Source organism: Choloepus didactylus, chromosome 18 (genome assembly GCF_015220235.1).
Source record: "Choloepus didactylus isolate mChoDid1 chromosome 18, mChoDid1.pri, whole genome shotgun sequence".
NCBI lineage: Eukaryota > Metazoa > Chordata > Mammalia > Pilosa > Megalonychidae > Choloepus > Choloepus didactylus.
The window spans coordinates 24,323,240-24,344,613 of NC_051324.1; the positions used below are offsets into that span (position 1 = coordinate 24,323,240).

Sequence of the window (21,374 nt, forward strand, 5' to 3'; positions counted from 1 at the left end):
GAAATGAAGACATTTACAGAGAAACAAAAGCTGAAAGAGTTCATTATCAAAAGAACTACCCTACAAGAAATGCTAAAGGGAGTCCTTCAGGCTGAAATAAAAGGACACTAGAAAGTAAGCTGAAGCCATAAGAAAAAATAATGAACACTGGTAAAGGTTAACTAGGTAGATAAACATAAAATCCTGTATTATTGCACTTTCGGTTTGTAACTGCCTCTCCCCCTCCCCAATGTGAATTAACAGGTAAATGTGTAAAATAACATTCTAAATCTATGTTAGTGGACATACAATATAGAAAGATGTAATCTGAGACATAACAATATAATGGGGGAGTGATGGATATATAGGAGTACCAAGTTTGTATACTATGGAAGCTAGACTGATACTACTTGAACTAGGTTGCTATTAGTTTAAGATGTTATTGTAATTACAAAGGTAACCACTAAGAAAATAATTTAAAAATATAGAGAAAAGGAAAGAAGAAATCAAAATGGTACACTATAAAAAAGCAACTAAATACAAAAAGAAAGCAGTAATGGAGTAACTGAGAAACAAAAAAATACAAGGCATTCAGAAAAAAATAGCTAAATGGCAGAAATAAATCATTCTTTCTCAGTTATGACCTTAAATGCCAGTGGACATAACTCCCCTATTACAAGGCAGAGATTGGCAGATTGGGTGAAAAAGCATAATCCATCTATATGCTGTCCACAAGAGACTCACTTAAGTAAAGTAAAAGAGGGGAAAAGACATTCCATGCAAACAGTAATCAAAAGAGAGCTGGAGTGGCTATATTATTGCCAGACAAAATAGACTTCAAGTCAAAAAAGATTATAAGACACAAAGAAGACATTTATCAATAAAAAGTTCAATCCAGCAAGAAAATATAATGATTATTAACATATATGTACCTTACAACAGAGACCCAAAATATCTGGAGCAAAAATTGACAGAATTGAAGGGAGAAATACACAGCTCTACAATAACAGTTAGAAACTCAATTACACCACTTTTGATAATTGACAGAACATCTAAATAGATGATCAGTAAGGAAATAGAGGACATGAACAACACTATTAACCAATTAGACCAAATGGACATATACAGAACATTCCACCCAACAGGGCATAATACATATTCTTCTCAAGTGCACATGGAACATTTTCCAGGTAAGACCATATGTTAGACCACAAATCAAATATTAATAAATTTTTAAATATTGAAATCATACAAATTATCTTCTCAGTCTACGATAGAATGAAGTTAGAAATCAATAACAGAAAGGAAACTGGAAAATTTACAAATATGTGGAAATTAAACAACACACCATTAAACAACTAATGGGTCAAAGGAGAACTCACAAGGGAAATTAGGAAATATCTTGAGATGGACAAAAACACAACATACCAAAACATACAAGATACAGCAAAGGTAGTGCTGAGAGGGAAATTTATAGATCTAAATAACCTAACTTTTACACCTAAAGAAACTGGAACAAGAAGATTAAACTAACCTCAAAGCTGGCATACGGAAGGCTATAGTTAAGATTTGTGTGGCAATAAATAAAATAGAGAAGAGAAAAAATAAAATCAACAAAACCAAAAGTTGTTTTTTTAAAGAGATCTGTAAAATCAACAAACCTTTAGCCAGACTGACAAAGAAAAAGAGAGAGGACACAAATGACTAAAATCAGGAATGAAAGTGGGTACATTACTCAACCTTACAGAAATAAAAAGGATTATAAGAGGGTACTATGAGCAATTATATGTCAACTTAAATTAGAAAATCCAGATGAAATGGACAAATTCCTAGAAACATACAAATTACATAATCTGACACAAGGAAAAATAGAAAATCTCAACAGACCTATAACAAGTAAAGATACTGTTCTAGTTTGCTAATGCTGCTGGGATGCAAAACACCAGAAATGGATTGGCTTTTATAGAAGGGGGTTTATTTGGTTACGCAGTTACAGTCTTAAGGCCATAAAGTGCCCAAGGTAACACATCAGCAATCGGGTACCTACACTGGAGGGTGGCCAGTGGTGTCCGGAAAACCTCTGTTAGCTGGGAAGGCATGTGGCCGGCGTCTGATCCAAAGTTCTGGTTTCAAAATGGTTTTCTCCCAGGACATTCCTCTCTAGGCTGCAGTTCCTCAAAAATGTCACTCTTACTTGCACTTGGGATATTTGTCCTCTCTCAGCTTCTCTGGAGCAAGAGTCTGGTCATCTTCAAACTGTCTCTCATCTGCAGCTCCTGTGCTTTCTTCAAAGTGTCCCTCTTGGCTGTAGCTCCTCTTCAAAAGTTCACTCTCAGCTGTACTGAGCTCCCTCTGCCCATCAGCTCATTTATATGGCTCCACTGATCAAGGCCCACCCTAAATGGGTGGGGCCATGCCTCCATGGAAATATCTCATCAGAGTTATCACCCACAGTTGGGTGGGACACATTCCATGGAAACACTCAAAGAAATCTAATCAAAACTGATAACATCTGCCCACACAAGATTACATCAAAGATAATGGTGTTTGGGGGACACAATACATTCAAACTGGCACAGATACTGAATCAATAGTTAAAACCTCCCAACAAAGAAAAGTCTAGGGCTGGATGGTTTCACTGCTGAATTCTACCAAATAGAGAAGATTTAACACCAATCATCAAACTCTTCCAAAAAACATGAGGGATTACCACCCAAGTCATTCTGTGATGACAGCATTACCCTGATACCAAAGCTGGATTAAGAAAGCCCTGAAACCAAGAGGTACCAGTCTCTCCAAAAACATCAACCAGTTCCATTTCTCTGCCCCATAAGGTCGACACCTCTTTCCAGCAAGAACCTAAAATGGTCATTGCTCAGATATCCCTGAATATTGAGACAATCATCAAATGAGGGAAGAGGTATAACCGAGAAATTAGGATTTGACAAACGATTATGACTACTGACTCATTATATGGATATTTCTTTTTAGAAATGGGGAAAAATACCCCTATGTAAACTATGGACAATAGTTACAGTACTACTTTAATAATCTTCATCAATTGTAACAAATGTAACTAACTGTTAAAAAACTAGTAGAATTACAAGAAAAGTATTATCATCAATTTTAACAAATTTTCCACATCAATGCAAGTGTTGGTGGTGGGGTGGTGTATGGGAAACCTGTATTTTTTGTATGATTGTTCTGTAAACACACAACTTCTCTAAAAATAAAGAAAGAAAGAAAGAAAGAAAGAAAGAAAGAAGAAAAAAAGACAGCACAGGAAAAGAAAATTACAGACCAATATCCATTATGAATATAGATGCAAAAATCCTCAACAAAATACTGTTAAACCAAATCCAATACTATATTGAAAGGTTTATACACCATGATCAAGTGGGATATAATCCAGGAATGCAAGGGCAGTTTAACATAAGAAAATTAATCAAGATGACATACCACATTAATAGAATAAAGGAAAAAAGCTACATGATCGTCTCATGAAATTATGAGAATTACACGAAATTGTGTGTGATAAAATCCAACATAATTTCATGTTAAAACACTCAGAAAACTAGGAATAGAAGGGAACTTTCTCAACCTGATAAAAGGTCATTTATGAAAAACCCAAAGCAAATATCATACTCAATGGTGAAAGACTGAAAACTTTCCTTCTAAGATCAGGAATAGGACAAGGATGCACACTGTCACCACTGTTATTCATCATAGTACTGGAAGTTCTAGACAGAGCAATTAGGCAAGAGAAAGAATAAAAGGAATCCAAACTGGAAAGGAAGAAGTCAAATTATCCCTATTCTACACCATACATAGAAAATCCCAGAGAATTCACAAGAAAGCTACTAGAACTAATAAACAAAGTTGCAGGATACAAGAAAAACACACAGAAGTCAGTATGGTTTCTAAATACCTGTGATGAACAATCTGAAAGGAAATCAAGGAAACAATTCAATTTACAATAGCATCTAAAAGAATAAAATACCTAGCAACAAATTTAAGCAAGGAGGTGAAAGACTTGTGCACTGAAAAACTACAAAACATTGCGCAAAGAAATTAAAGAAGACCTAAATAAATGGAAAGACACCCTGTGTTCATGGATTGGAAGACTCAACATTGTTTAGAAATCAATACTGCCTAATGTGATCTTCAAATTCAATGAAATCCCTATCAAAATTCCAGCAAACTTTTTTGCAGAAATGGAAAAGATCAAATCCATATGGAATTGCAAGGGACTCTGAATGGCCAAAACAATTAAAAAGAAAAAAAAAAAAGTTAGAGAACTCACATTTCTCAAATTCAAATTCTACTACAAAGCTACAATAAACAAAACAGCATAGTACTAAAGATAGACAAATAGACTACTGGAACAGAACTAAAAGTCCAGAAGTAGCCCTAGACATCTATGGCCCTTTTGACAAGGTTGCTAAGCACATGGAATGGGGGAAAGAATAGTCCAACAAATGGTGCTGGACAAACTGGGTATCCTTATGCAAACGAATGAAATTAGACCCCTTCATCAAATCACATACAAAAGTCAACTCAAAATGGATCAAAGACCTAAATATAAAAGCTAACACCATAAAACTCTTACAAAATAATGTAAGGGCAAATATTCATGATCTGGGATTTGACAATGGATTCTTAAGAGAAGTCTTAAGAGATGACACTAAAAGCCCAAGCAACAAAAGAAACATAGATAAGATGGATCTAATCAAAATTTAAAACTTCTGTGCATTAAAGGGCATTATCAAGAAGTAAAAAGACAACCTACAGAATGGGAGAAAATGTTTAGAATCCATACATCTGATAAGGGTTTAATATCCAAAATACATAAACACCTCCTACAACCCAATAACAAAAAGAATATCCAATTAAAAATGGGCCAAGGATCTGAACAGACATTTTTCAAAAGAAGATATTCAAATGGTCAACAAGTATATCCAAAGATGCTCAACATTATTAGCCATTAAAGAAATGCAAATTAAAACTACAATAAGACATCACTTCATACCCACTAGGATGGTTATTGTTTTAAAAACTGAGAATAGGTGTTGGCAAAGATGCGGAGAAATAAGAATACTCATACATTGCTGGTGGGAATGTAGAATGGTGCAGCTGCTGTGGAAAAGTTTGGAAGTTCCTCAGAAAATTAAAAATAGAATTACCAGATGATCCAGCAACTCCACTGCTTGGTATATACCCCAAAGAATTTGAAAGCAGTGACTTGGACAGATATTTGCACACCAGTGTTCACAGTGGCATATTCACAATTGCCAAAAGATGGAAGCAACCCAAGTTTCCATCAACAGATGAATAGAAAAACAAAATGTACTATATCAAAACAATGGAAAATTATTTCAGCTGTATAAAGAAGTGAGATGCTACTACATGCTACCACATGGATGAAACTTGAAGACATCATGTTGACAAAAATAAGCCAGACACAAAAGGATAAGTACTATATGATTTCTCTTATATGAAATACTTAGAATAAGCAAATTCATAGAGAAAGAGAGCAGAAAGAATGATTACCAGGGGTAGGGGTGGGGTAGGAAATGGGGAGTTTTGCTAAATGAGTTTTGGTTTAAGCTGATGAAAACAGTTTGAAAATAGTGGTAGAAGTTATAAAATATTGTCAGTGTACTTAATAAGAAAGAGTTGTCTATTTAAAATGGTTAAAACGATTTTTATGTCATGTATATTTTATCACTATTAAAAATTATTTAATTATTAAAAAAGTCTGGTCTCAAAAATTTGGAAAATTATAACCTAAAATGTTAATGAGTGGTTATAGTATGAAATATTTTTATTTTCTTCTTTTCTTATCTACAGTTTTTATTTTTCTACAACTCATATTGCCTGTGTCATTTTTCTAGGCCTACTTGCTATAATTTACTCATGACTTCTACCTCAGTTTTGATCCATCAATATAAAATGGTTTTAAATGGTAACCAAGACATTCTTTTCCTCTTTAGACGTCACAACTTCTAAGGTATCTCTAATAAGTACCTCCAGAAAGTTTCTTACTAATCCCATTCTTCCACTCAGAAGGTTTCTGACTTTCTAGAGTGCTGGTGCAGCAGATGAAAATGCACCAAATGCCATACAGCAAATGTCCTGGCAAAGGGCACTCACCTTCTCATTGGCCAAGGTGGTTCTGGTACAAAGGGGATCAGCATGGTTTGGAATGAATCTGAGATCAGATTGAGGCCAGCATATATTGGTGTCAGAGTCAAGTTGGGGTTCAGTCAAGCCTGTTGGGTCATGGGGATCCTGGGAGCAAACCAGGTCCTCAGATTTTTCTCTAAAATTGTCTAGCCAAAGGGACTAATTACTAAAAAAAAAAAAAAAACCCACACCAGAGTACCCATATCTCAGGAGGCAGAGAGTAGAGCAGACCCAGACACCCTGAGTTAGTAATACCAAATTAAGCTCACCTTTGTGGCCATGGTCTTCACCCCATGAATTCTCTACTCTCCATTTCGTGAATGCTCCATCCTTATCATCCTGCAAAAGAATGGGCAATAGTGGATAGTCGGAAACTAGAGTACCCCTGAGGTATTGCGGACTTTTAGCTTGTCTAAAGCCACTCAGAGGAAAGAGCCTGCTCCATACAGCCATGATATACGCGACTGGGGATGTCTATTTTTCTACTATCACTAAAGGGATATTCTAAAAGAAGTGGATTTTGAATCTCTTGGAGTAAACATGCAATAAAGCTAACAAAGCAATAAATACCATTTTCTCCAAATTCTGTTCTATAGAGAAAATAAGCATGTGTAAAATGCTACTTGGCTAAGGAAAATGAAATGTTAAATAACTAAAAGCAGTGAATACCATTTGATGCCAAGGACTCTTGCTTTTAATCAATCAGTATTCTTTCTAAAGGCATCCTACTGAACTCATTTTAGGGATGATTCTAAGCCCTGGTTAGAGATTTCTTAAAAACTAATATTCTCATCATGGCTGATTTTCAAATTAGGGAAACCAAGTAATGATATTCTCCAAATGTATTCTTTTACTGATTCAGTTACATAAATATTGGATTTAATTTAACAGACTGAATAGCAAAGCAAAAGCAAAAAGAACATTTTCATAAAACAAAACCCAGGCAGTTCTATTGTTCTCCCTCTTCCATCTTCATTAATAAAATAAGCTCAATTTTCATCTTCTTAAAGGAACAGTGATACTCATCATGATAACCTTCATCTACAGTCTTTATTATATAGACACAGAGAGGGAGAAGAGAAACGCTTCAACTGGGAAAAGACTTTTCTCTTTCATGTCTACCCAGGGCATTTGCTGATGTCAAAACAACTTAAATCTTTGTAGCAGGAGAAGAGAGCTGAAGTCTGCATTATCTCCTAATGATTTCACCCGTCAACTCCCACTTGCATAAAACTGCATGATGAGTCTCGTCTACGTGGGATTTGGTTCCCTTTGACTCGGCAATCTTAACACTCTACTCTTGGCAGTTTCCTTAAATCTCAGCAATACTTCAGTCTCAATTACAGCCAACAATCTATATTACCCACAAGTTTCAAACACCCTTATCTGTACTATCCTTGAATTGTCCCAGGAACCTTCAAAACCATGTTATTAAACTATACATTCTGAGACTACTTAAACATCTGTTTAGGTTTCCTATCCTCTCACTATAGTCCATCTTTCCTTTCGTTTTAAATATCACTCTTAGTATCTATATCAACTAAAGTCATATTATTATAAGTCTGAAAATGTTTTCTATGCTTTCCTTTGCCAATTTCTGCATGACCCAGAAGAAATTGTCCTATGTGTCATATACATATGGGATGACGACACCTGGACCTCCATTATAGGGATTCTAGAAAACCAACAGTGGAAAAGAATATCCCGGAAACAGAGCTACTAAAATGAATTCATCTCTCTATTATTATTCAAATGCAGTTCAAACTACTTTCGGTGGTCAAAAACCACTGAAGAGAAGAGAACTCTCAATGTAAAATTCTAGTTATGATAGTATAAATTCTACTTTATACTATTAAAATGTAAGGTACCTCCATTTCCCAGAGGGAAAATGGTATGTTAGTAAACCATGCCAATCAAGCATAGAAGTTTCACAGATGACATGACATATGTATGACTTTTATTTCTGGAAAATAAGAATACAGTAGAGATGGAAAATAAGAAATTGTTTTAATTGTTTTAGGTGGTTTTGTTTGTTGTTTGCTTTTTAATATCCCTCTAAATATTTGAAAAGTTTAACTTTAATTTCAGGAGCTTTTGTTTAGTTACAAATCCACTGAATTCAAATAGTATGTTAGTAAACCATACAGCAGGTCCAACCATAAATGTGAACACCTTAGTATTTTATTCATGAAAAGCTCCTTCTAATGTTTTACCTCTAACGTCAAAAGGCATCCTTACTAAAAATAACTTACCATTTAATTTTATGTTTTGTTTCAATTAAAATGTGAGGACTTTGTTAAATCTGGGTGATAAAATTTGCTCACTGAATTCCATGATCTCAACCTTTACATTTATTTATGAAAACTACACAAGGATCAGAAATATCAACACAGGTTTGCCTAATTAGTTCAGGGTACTTTTTTTAAAAATGCATTTCATAATTGTGAACTTTAACATATATACATAACAGTAATAACTTTCCAAGTACAATTTAACAAGCAGTTAGAGAACAAATTTCAAAGAATATCACGGGTCACGGTTCCACAACTTCAGCTATTTCCATTACTGTAAAATACAACATACATACAGAAAGGTGTTGACTTTTGATGTACACCTCAACAAGCAGTTATATAGGTAATTTCAAAAACTGTTATGAGTTACAGTTCCACAGTTTCAGTTCTTTCCTTATTATGCAACATACGGTATATACAAAAACTGAAGACTTTCAAAGCACAATTCAACAAATAGCTATAGGAGCAAATTTCAAAGGTTGTTAAAGGTTATAGTTCCACCATGTCATTTACCTCCTTTCAGTTAATCCAACACCCCAGCATCTAAATAAAACTCAAAATATATATATATAATTATATATATATATATATATATACACACACACACATACATACACACACATACATACACATTCATAGACTTTCGTTAAATCTTATTTTGTCGTTGCTATCCCTTTCTCTCATCGAATCTCTTTCTCCATCTTCAGGGGTGTCTAGGCAGTAAGCATCCTAGTTCATACTGAAAGGGGGTGTTGACAGTATGGGGAAGGGGGCTGCATATAATTGTTCTTAAAGAGGCTCTTGCTTCTGGGTTTTAGTATGTCTGGCATAGGAATACTGGTGGATTTAAGTTTCTGAGAGATAAAACTCAGGGAGTGAATATTTTATAGAATCTCAGGTAGGGACCTAGGTATTTGGGGACTACTTTTGGTAAGGGCATGGCATACTGTGGCCATCTGGGATGTCTAGTTGGAGCTTGCATAAGAGAACCCTCCAGGATAGCCTCTTGACTCTACTTGGGATCTCTCAGCCACTGTGACCTCAGCTTGTTGCCTTTCTTTTTTTTCCCCCCTTTTTGGTCAAGTAGGTATTTCCAATCCCTCACTGCCAGTGCCAGGTTCATTCCTTGGTGTCATGTCCCACATAGCCAGGGAGATTCATTCCCACGGGACTCATGTTCCTCATGGGGTGTAGGGGTGAGGTTAATTAATTTATTTGGTGAGTTGGGCTTAGAGAGAAAAAGGTCAAATCTGAGCAACAAAAGAGGTTGTCTGGAGGTGGCTCTTAGGCGTAATTATGGGAGGGCCCAGCCTCCCATGTATATACCTAAATTTCAAAAGAACAAACCTCAGGTCAAGGGCTTGATTTATTAAGTAGTGGGTTCCTAACTTGACTTGATATATATTCTATCCCAAGATAAACGGTCAGTTTCTTACATTATCTTCTCTTAGTTATACAATCATAATCACTCTCAACTTGAAACAATTATCATAACATAATATATCCTAGAGCTCTTATCAGCTGCTAATTATTCATCCCTAGTATTAGTGTAATGTTGGTAAGATATTGCTATTATCTTTAGTATGAAATGGATAGTTTTTCCATATAGCACTCTGTTGTTAACTGCCGGCACCAATATCAAACCATCTAAGTATGTCATGCTATCACTGATTTAGGATTGTGGTGCTACTCCGTGGGTTACACACCTCTAAACAACCATTTACGAACATGTTCACCTTCGATGAGTCACTGATACTCATAATCCCATTAACAAACCATAGTCACAACTGACCATTCTGATACCATTAAGTTCACCCTCATTATCTGATCTGTACATATTAGATTATCATTTCCCCTTAACTAGCTTCTGTCTATCTCTAGGTTCCCTATATTCTACATCATAAGACACTTATTTTACATTTTTCCCGGAGTTCGCATTAGTGGTAACATACAATATCTCTCCCTTTGTGTCTGGCTTATTTCACTCAGCATTATGTCTTCAAGGTTCATCTATGTTGTCATATGTTTCATGACCTCATTCCATCTTACTGGTGCATAGTAGTCCATGGTATGTATATAACCACATTTTGTTTATCCACTCATCTGTTAAAGGATATATGGATTGTTTCTATCTCCTAGCAATTGTAAACAATGTTGCAATGAACATCGGTGTGCAAATATCTGTTTGCGTGACTGCTTTCAGATCTGGGTGTATACTGAGAAGTGACATTGCTGGATTGTAGGGTAACTTGATATCTAGTTTTCTGAGGAATTCCCAAACTGTCTTCCAGAGTGGCTGTACCATTAAACAGTCGTACCAGCAATGAATGAGTTCCAATTTCTCCACATCCTCTCCAGCATTTGTAGTTTCCTGCCAGTTTAATGGCAGCCATTCTTATTGGTGTGAGATGATATCTCATTGTAGTCTTGATTTGCATATCTCTAATAGCTAGTGAAGATGAACATTTTTTCATGTGTTTTTTAGCCATTTGTGTTTCCTCTTTCGAGAAAAGTCTTTTCATATCTTTTGCCCATTTTATAATTGGGCTGTTTGTACTACTGTCATTGAGTTGTAGGATTTCTTTATATATGCAAGATATCAGTCTCTTATCAGATACATGGTTTCTATATATTTTCTCCCATTGCATTGGCTGCCTCTTCACATTTTTGACAATTCCTTTGAGGTACAGAACTTTTGATTTTGAGGAGTTCCCATTTATCCATGTTTTCTTTTGTTGTCTGTGCTATGGATGTAAGTCTAAGTAGCAACCTCCCAATGCTAGGTCTTGGAGATGTTTCCCTACATTATCTTCTAGGAGTTTTATGGTACTGTCTCTTATATTGAAGTCTTTGATCGGCTTTAATTTTTGTATATGGTGTGAGGTAGGGGTCCTCTTTCATTGCTCTGGATATGGATATACAATTCTCCCAGACCCATTTGTTGAACATAGTGTTCTGTCCCAGTTCAGTGGATTTGGGGGCCAAATTGAAAATCAGTTGACTGTAGATCTGGGGGTGTATTTCTGAATTCTCAGTTCAATTCCATCAATCAACATGTCTACCTCTGTGCCAATACCATGCTGTTTTGACTACTGTGGCTTTACACTAGCCTTCAAAGTCAGGAAGTATAAGTCCTCCCACTTCGTTTTCTGTTTTAGAATGATTTTAGCAATTTGAGGCCCCTTTCCCTTCCAAATAAATTTGATAACTAGCTTTTCCAAGTCTGCAAAGTAGGTTGTTGGAATTTTGATTGGAATTACATTGAATCTGTAGATCAGTTTGGGTAGGATTGACATCTTAACAATGTTTAGCCTTCCTATTCTTGAACACTGAATATCCACCTCTTTCAGTCCCCTTTTATTTCTTTTAGTAAAGTTATATAATTTTCTGTGTAGAGATCTTTTACATCCTTGGTTAAGTTTATTCCTAGATACTTGATTTTTTTTTAGTTGCTGTTGTGAATTGTATCTTTTTCTTGGGTGTCTCTTCAGTTAGGTCATTTCCAGTGTATAAGAACATTACTGACTCATGTGGATTAATCTTGTACCCCACCATTTTGCTGAATTTATTAGCTCAAGTAGATGTGTCATCGATTTCTCAGAGTTTTCCAAATATAAGATCATATTGTCTACAAATAATGAGTTTTACTTCTTCCTTTCCAATTTGGATGCCTTTTATTTCTTTGTCTTGCCAGACTGCTCTGGCTAAACTTCTAGCACACTGTTGGATAATAGTGGTAACAGCAGGCATTCTTGTCTGGTTCCTGATCTTAGAGGGAAGGCTTTCAGTCTCTCACTATTGGGAACTATGCTGGCTGTGAGTTTTTCCATATGTGCCCTTTATCATATTGAGGAAGTTTCCTTCAATTCCTACCTTTTGAAGTGTTTTTATCAAAAAAAGGATGCTGCATTTTGTCGAATGTTTTTTCAGCATCTATTGAGGTATCATTTGATTTTTCCCTTTTGATTTGTTAATGTGTTATATTACATTGATTGATTTTCTTACGTTGAGCCATCCTTGCATGCCTGGCATGAACCCCACTTGGTCATGGTGTATGATTTTTTTTAATGTGTCTTTGGATTCGATTTGCAAGTATTTTGTTGAGAATTTTTGCATCTATATTCATGAGGGAGACTGACCTGTAGTTTTCCTTTCTTATAGCATCTTTATCTGGTTTTGGTATTAGAATGATGTGGGCTTCATAAAATGAGTTAGGTAGGATTTCATTTTCTTCAATTTTCTGAAAGAGTCTGAGGAGGAATGGTGTCAGTTCTTTTTGGACAGTTTGACAGAATTCCCCTGTGAAGCCATCTGGCCCTGGGCTTTTATTTGTAGGAAGCTTTTTGATGACTGATTGGATCTCTTTACTTGTGATTGGTTTGCTGAGGTCTTCTATTTCTTCTCTGGTCAGTCTAGGTTCACGTGTTTCCAGGAAATTATCCATTTCTTCTAAATTGTCTAGTTTGTTGGCATACACTTTTTCATATGTATGATTTTTTTTTGGTATTATATTTACTTTATTGATAAAGGACTGACATGTACTATATAATTCACTTCCTAAGCCTATATATCTTTTTTTATATCACCTTGCAATGAACATTCATTTGCAATGAACATTCATGTGTAGAGAGCCAAGAACATCTATATATATTTTTTATCATTTTTTTCCTGTGAAATATAACATATATACATAGAAGTAATAACTTTCCAAGTGCAATTTAACAAGTGGTTAGAGAGGAAATTTCAGAGAATGTTATTGGTTACAGTTCCACAGTTTCAGTTATTTCCTTATTGTGAAAATAATAACATATATGCAAAAAGGTGATAACTTTCAAGTTATGATTTAACAAGTAGATATATGGGAAATTTCTAAGAATGTTATGGGTTACAGTACCATAGTTTCAATTATTTCCTTATTGTGAAATATAACATAAATACAGAAAGGTAATAACTTTCAGATTACAATTTTTTCTTTTTTTTTTTTAGTTCTTTTAAAAAATTCAATTTCTAAACATTTTCATTGCTCCCCCCCCAAAAATATAAAAATAAGACTAAAAATAAAAGTATAAAAGAACACCCAAAACATTCCATCCCCCATCCCATCCTATTTTTCATTTAATTTTTGTCCCAATTTTTCTACTCATCTGCCCATACTTTGGATAATTTTTAAAAAATTTCTTTGGGATCTGTGGTAATGTCCCCCCTCCCATTTATTATTTTGTTTATTTAGGTCTTATCTCTTTTTGACTCTGTCAGTCTAACTAAGGGTTTATCAGTCTTGTTGGCCTTCTCAAAGAAACAATTTTTGCTTTTATTTATTCTATGGTTTTTTGTGGTTCTCCGTATCATTTCTTTCTGCTTTAATCCTTGTTATTTCTTTTCTTCTACTTGCTTTAGGATTGGTTTGCTGTTCATTTTCTAGCTTCTTCAGTTGTTCCATCAGTTCTTTGATTTTAGCTCTTTCTTCCTTTTTAATGTATGCATTTAGAGCTATAAATTTCCCCCTCAATACTGCCTTCACTGCAACCCATACGTTTTGATATGTTGTGTTCTCATTTTCATTTGTCTCTAGATATTTAGCAATTTCTTTTGCAATTTCTTCTTTGACCCACTGATTGTTTAGGAGTGTGTTGTTTAACCTCCAGATATTCGTCAGTGTTCTAGATCTTCGATGGTTATTTATTTGTAGTTGCATTCCTTTGTGGTCAGAGAATGTGTTTTAAATAATTTCAAACTTTTTAAATTTATTGAGGCTTGTTTTATGCCCCAACATATGACTTATCCTGGAGACCATCCCATGAGCATTAGAGAAGAATGTATATCCTGGTAATTTGGGATGTAATGCTCTTTATAAGTCTGTTAACTCTAATTCATTTATCACATTGTTTACATTCAGAAATTCCTCATTGGTCCTCTGTCTGGTTGATCTATCTATAGGAGAGAGTGGTGTATTGAAGTCTCCCACGATTATTGTGGTAACGTCTATTGCTTCCTTCAGTTTTGCCAATGTTTGTCTCATGTACTTTGGAGCACCTTGATTGGGTACATAAACATGACTGTTATTTCTTCTTGCTGTACTGTCCCTCTTATTAGAATATAGTGTCCTTGTTTGTCTCTTATGACATCCTTCCACTTAAAGTTTATTTTATCTGATATTAGTATTGGTACTTTGCTTTCTTTTGGCTATAGCTTGTATGGAATATTTTTTTTCCATCCTTTCACTTTCAATCTCTGTGTCGCTGGGTCTAAGATGAGCCTCTTGTAAGCAGCATATTGATGGTTCACATTTTTAAGCCATTCTGCCAATCTATATCTTTTAATTGGAGAGTTTAATCCATTCACATTCAGCATTATTTCTGTGAAGGCAGGTCTTGTATCTGCCATCTTATCCTTTGGTTAAGATCTATTTTAACTGATACATTTTTTCCCTCTTTCTGTTTCCTTTAAGTCATCCTTACTAACACTCTTCAGTTCTCTGCCCTTCTCCAGGCCTCTCTCTCTCCTGTCATTTTTTTTTTTTTCAGCCAGTAGAGCTCCCTTTAGTATTTCTTGTAGGGCAGGTCTCTTGTTAACAAATTCTCTCAGCATTTGTGTGTCTGTGAAAATTTTAAGCTCTCCCTCAATTTTGAAGGAGAGCTTTGCTGCATAAAGAATTCTTGGCTGGCAATTTTTCTCTTTCAGAATTTTAAAATATGTCATATCACTGCCTTCTTGCCTCCATGGTGCCTGCTAAGTAGTCAGTACTTAGTCTTATGTTGTTTCCCTTGTGTGTGGTGAATCACTTCTCCCTTGCTGCTTTCAAACTTTCTTTTCTATGTTTGACAATCTGATCAGAATACATCTCTGAGTGGGTTTATTTGGATTAATTCTATTTGGAGTTCATTTGGCATCTCTGATTTGCATATTCATGTCATTTAGAAAGGTTGGGAAGTTCTCCCCAACAATGTCTTTGAATACTCTTCCCAGCCCTTTACTCTTCTCTTCACCTTCTGGAACACCAACGATTCTTATATTTGTGCGCTTCATGATATCCATCAATTCCCTGAGCTCCATTTCAAATTTTTTTATTTTTTTCACCATTCGGTCTTTTGTGCTTTCACATTTCATCATCCTGTCTTTGAGTTTGTTAATTCCTTCCTTGACTTCTTCAAATCTGTTGTTATGTGTCTCAAGAATACTTTTAACTTGCTCAACAGTATCTTCTATTTCCATAAATCCGCTTCTTTATAATTTACTCTTGCAAATTCTTCTTTATGCTCTTCTAGGGTCTTCTTCATATTCTCTATACCCTGAGCCACAACACTGATGTCTGTGTGTACTTCTTTGATTAATTGCTCCAAGTTCTGTGTCTTCTCTGACTTTTTAATTTGGACATTTGGGTTAATCATATCTTCTAGTTTCTTCATACACTTTATAATTTTCTGTTATTTTTGCCCTCTTGGCATTTGCTTACCTTGATAGGGTTCTTTGAGGATATGCAGGCTTATTTGAACATTTATCTATAATTTGGAAGAGCTACAGCTTGGTAGAGTGCACTTTCCCTGACCTCAGCGATGGTGCCCTTGAGCCACCTCTTACCCTCTAGCCAGTTCTTCCCCAACTTCATCCAGCAGAATGGGGGTCCAAACCATGTGGAAGTCCAATCAGAGCACCAATTTTCCATGTGCACTGGGGACTGCCAGCCCTGTGAGTGGCGGATGTGCCCTGCGCAACTTGGCAGGGAGTCTGCTCTAGGACACAATGGTCCCAGCCATTCTTGGGGCTGCGGGTGGAGTACTCTAGGGCTGCAGAGCTGTGCATCTCACCTTTCAGCTCAAATGCCCCACAGTCCTATCATGTGCCCTTGAGTCCCTGGGATTGGGAGAGGCTCATGGCACTTCCATGTGGCACCCCTGCCTCTAGGCTGTGCCTACCGCAGGCTTCAGTGGAGGAAGAGTGGACGCTGTCACAAGCCTGCTAAGACCTTAATTCCCTCAAGGAAGGTCTTGGCCATGGGGCTGTGAATGGTCCTCTTCTCAGCTAACTGTGAAGATGGCTGCATGGGGCATGGAAAACTGTCTCCTTCTGTGCTTGTCTGCCTGCTCCAACTGCTAGTCCCTGGCATGGGGGCTCTTGGCTGTGGGCCTGTAAAGAGTTATCACCCAAGCCAAGTGCTGGGGAGGGTGCCCAGGGTGAGGAAGGCTGCTCCCCTCTGGGTACTCCCCTCCACGCTCGTCCGCCCATTCCCTGGTGGTGTTCTGGGCTGAACACTCACCAGTCTTAAACGCAATCTCCTGGCTTCTCCAAGTACACACTCACTATGGGTGTAGCTGTCCCTGACCAGCTGGTGGAACCCTGGAACTGCTGTTCTGGAGAGCTTTCTGTCCTTTATCTAGTGTTTTTCATGGAGGAGAATTTTGCTCTGTCTCTCCTAATCCACCATCTTCCTGGAACTCCCAGTTCAGGGCACTTTTTTTTTTTTTTTTTTAATCTTCATTTTATTGAGATATATTCACATACCATGCAGTCATACAAAACAAATCGTACATTTGATTGTTCACAGTACCATTACATAGTTGTACATTCATCAACTAAATCAATCCCTGACACCTTCATTAGCACACACACAAAAATAATAAGAACAATAATTAAAGTGAAAAAGAGCAATTGAAGTAAAAAAGAACACTGGGTACCTTTGTCTGTTTGTTTGTTTGTTTCCTTCCCCTATTTTTCTACTCATCCATCCATAAACTAGACAAAGTGGAGTGTGGTCCTTATGGTTTTCCCAATCCCATTGTCACCCCTCATAAGCTACATTTTTATACAATTGTCTTTGAGATTCATAGGTTCTGGGTTGTAGTTTGATAGTTTCAGGTATCCACCAGCTACCCCAATTCTTTAGAACCTAAAAAGGGTTGTCTAAATTGTGCGTAAGAGTGCCCACCAGAGTGACCTCTTGGCTCCTTTTGGAATCTCTCTGCTACTGAAGCTTATTTCATTTCCTTTCACATCCCCCTTTTGGTCAAGACGATGTTCTCCGTCCCACGATGCCAGCTCTACATTCCTCCCCGGGAGTCATATTCCACATTGCAGGGCACTTTTTATACCATGCTGTGTTTGATATCAAATGAAACTGTGAATATCTCAGGGTGCCACTACTTAAAGCTCTAGCCCTATAATTTGTATGAATGTAATTAAGCCTTCCTTACAATCAGATATTGAATAGGGTGAGAACACAAGAATCTTGGATACTGACAGGTCAAGGAGATAGTTGGAAGAAATAGGAAAAAGAAGTGCAGAAAGAAGTACTAACAAGAAAAACTCATACCCCTTACAATTCTGCCCAGGGAGTACAAAAAACAAATCAGGACTTCCATGTAGGCTATCTAGGAAAATATGCATAATGATTGGCTAAGATATTTCTAAAAATTTTAATGATCATAAATCTAGTAGACAGGAAAGAAAAAGAATTCTCCATCAAACTATTTTCTAAAACAAAGTATAATAACATAGCTATCCTGGGATTCCTTTCCAATAATTAGACAGGTTAAACAATGACAGGGGTTTGAAGTTTTCTCTTCCCTATGATCTCTGAGCCTAAAGGGTAAAGAATCCATTCTATAGCCTGGAAGTAGGAAGAATTATTTATGAAAGAAAAAATTTCAGTTGTGTTTCCAATACTGTGTCCTATATATGGTGATATTACTACTCAGACTATTTCTCAGAAAATTCAAAGCTTTACATCCAATTTCCTGAAGTTCTACATAAATCCAATAACATGCATGGAGTCCACAAATTACTGACACTTTACTGAAGAAGAATCTGAATGACAAATGAAAGGAAGGTAAGTCTGAATAGAGGTCATTAAGATATGAACACTGTTGATACTTTTCAGGGCACATTTAACTCCTTATATAACAAGTTATTCTCTCCCAAGTTCCCTTGCTGACTTCTCTTCACCCCAAGTACTTCCAAAGTTGTAGAAAAGGATTACTTTCTTACTTTCCGCTGACCCAGTTCTGCTCCTCATGGAAAGTTCCTATTTTTATTACCTCTGAGTATACAGCTGGACCCCACGTGACACAGGTACAGTGTCTTGGTTGGAAGCTAACTTTTAGCAGAAATCATATACACTATGAATGAAGCTCTGATAGATTAACAGTTTTAAAGAGAATGTAATTCCATCTGTGTAAACACTGCAGTGGGCATGCAAGGGTCATACCTTCTCTGAGACAGCAGTGAAGGTCATGGCGTGGGTCATCAATGACTCACCAAAAGTCAACCTCTCAGCTTTGCTCATGTTCTTCAAGGAGACACCAAATACTAATTCATAGTCATAGCTGTAACAAGAATGTTGGTAAAAATAAAGGGAGCACAATCATGGCTTCCGATTGTAAAGGAACAAGGAAGAAACTGAAGGGGTTTAAAAGCTTCAAATAAGTTTTTAATTCTAATTTTAACTCTAGAGAGACTTTAACTCTAATTAAAATTCTAGTTTAACTCTTCAGAGAGCAAATGGTAAACGCAGAATTTAATCTCTCAAGGGGACTCCATTCTCTATGTGTCACAATAGTACTCCAGAAAATATCAAATGATTAAACATAAATTCCCCATGACAAAAAGCTGACAAGATGAGTTTGCATTGTTGTTTTGGCAAGAAAATCTTAAAAAGGAGAAGAACTTTTAGAAGCAATGAAAACAGCTTTTTAAATAACTTCTTTCAAAATGCTCCCTTATGAGCTCATAAAACCTCCCAATTTCTGAATTCATTTAGATAATTGCTAACTGTGAAATTTAAGCAAATAATTCCAAAAATATTGGAAAACAGTTTCAAAGTTAAAAAAAATCTCATTAATTCTCTTTTAGCAGATTACTTTTCTCTCTCCTTTTTTTTAATTCTCAAGATATTTACTCAACTTCCTGTAAGTAACCATAAAATGGTATATTTTAACAGCCAAGGAACCTTCTATGATTATGTGCACAAATGAACCTTCACTGTCACAAAAGATCAGGAGGAACTACTTTAAAGTGAGCATGCAAATTAATCTTAGTTGTCATAAAGACTTAAAACCAAATTTAGGAAGAATCAAAGAGTAAAAAAGAACTCTACAAAACCTTTCATTACATAACATTCCCAAATGCACTGAGCAGATTTACATGGTAGTCAATTTTTTTAAAAGCGTCTTTCTCATATAAGATGGTTTTTAGGGATACCCAAATATTTTAAGTCAGATATGAACAATGATCTAGACTTCATGGCTTAGAGTATTTAAGTATGTGGAGCTTCTGCTATAAGCCTTTGAACTCTTCAGGATGGAAAGAAAGAGACCTATCCTTAGGCCAATCTTACTCTTTGGATGAACCTTAGCAGTCATTTCATATCAAGAGTGTACTCCAACAGCAACAATCACAAATGACTATTACAAATTTCTTGCACTCACACATTCATGTCACTGAGGCCCAGCTTGCCATTGAAGTATTTTCCAATATCACAGCCAAACCACACAGCCTAGAAATAGAAGAAAGTCAAATATAAATCCTATCTTCCTACTACACCCTAAAATAGTGAAACAAGAATTTTTTAACTCCAATCAGAAAGATACAAAAACAATACCAACCTCTCCATCTTTGATGGAAGCTGCAACCATTTTTTTCAAGAAGTCAATGGGCTGGTTGTTATATAGAGTTTTTCTCCCTCCAACCATATTGCCTAAGTAGTCCACTGTGTAAAGTCTGTTGTACTTGTGCTGGGGCCGAGGGTCATTCACTAAACAAATCTATTGAGATCAAGACAATGTTGATTAGATCAAAAAGCAAGCCAGACACACCTCTACTCTAGGTTCATATGTTTGTATCAAGATCATCATCTCTGCCTTAAGAATACAGTACTCCAGTGTTCTTTTTTACTTCAATTGCTCTTTTTCACTTTAATTATTATTCTTGTTATTTTTGTGTGTGTGCTAATGAAGGTGTCAGGGATTGATTTAGGTGATGAATGTACAACTATGTAATGGTACTGTGAACAATCGAATGTACGATTTGTTTTGTAAAAAAAAAAAAAAAAAAAAAAATAGCCGAATCATTTGATTACAACAACAACAACAACAACAACAAAAAAGAATACAGTACTACAAACCACACCATCAAACAACAAAGAAACAAAAGGCAGCACAATGCATATGCAAGAAGCCACCACATTTTCTAATTGGCACAAAAGCAAATGTGCTTATTCTTAACTGGGACATATTTGGGATTTCTATTACCTGTTTTTACTACTGGTAAAAATTGACCCAAAACTAATTCTGAGAAACTGCATGCATGAGATCCATCACTACAAGAGCCCTGCTCTCAAGTTATAAAACAGTCTCAATACCTAGCAGTACTTCAGTGCAACTGGGATTCCAATCATAAAACAAAATCCATTTGCATAGAAGAGGGTCAAAAAGCCAATAGAGAAAAGAGGCTCTATCCACCTTGCTTAGGCAGATGGGCAGGAAAAACTAGGAGGGGACACTGTTCCTTTCTATGAGTGAGTCCCCAAAGGGGATCACAGTACAGAGGTGCTCTGAACTCATGATAAGAAACACCCAGAACACTTTGTATTGTACCTGAGAATGATTCTGGGCCTAAATCAGGGGAGCACTTGGGAAGTGCACATTTTCTAATGATGTTATACACCTTCAAGTTAGCTTCCTTACAATCCAAGGATATAGTTTATACTATTCTCATATTATAATTCAGGCAGAACAATATATTATTCTCTGCTGGCTGGAGTTTGAACAGTCTCTGAAGAGGAACCTTGAGGAAAGGTGATAGGATCCCGATATGACCAACATTATTAGATGCATAAAATAACTCAGAGGAAGGGAAATAAAACATTTGCTTATTGTCTAATTTGATGATCATGCACGTTAACCTAGGAATCTTCAACCTTTCCTA

The 21,374-nt window shown here is 36.1% G+C and overlaps 1 protein-coding gene across 3 annotated transcripts in view; it reads right to left on the reverse strand.

The window, feature by feature from the left end:
- Positions 1–21,374, reverse strand: part of BLMH (bleomycin hydrolase) — a 58,830-nt gene that overhangs the window by 17,152 nt on the left and 20,304 nt on the right. For all 3 annotated transcript variants that reach the window (XM_037810026.1, XM_037810027.1, XM_037810028.1), the window contains 4 exons: positions 20,054–20,212; positions 19,877–19,944; positions 18,658–18,775; positions 6,435–6,504 (listed from right to left, as the gene is read on the reverse strand). In XM_037810026.1, coding sequence (XP_037665954.1) covers positions 6,435–6,504; positions 18,658–18,775; positions 19,877–19,944; positions 20,054–20,212 — 415 coding nt within the window. The remainder of the gene's footprint in view (positions 1–6,434; positions 6,505–18,657; positions 18,776–19,876; positions 19,945–20,053; positions 20,213–21,374) is intronic.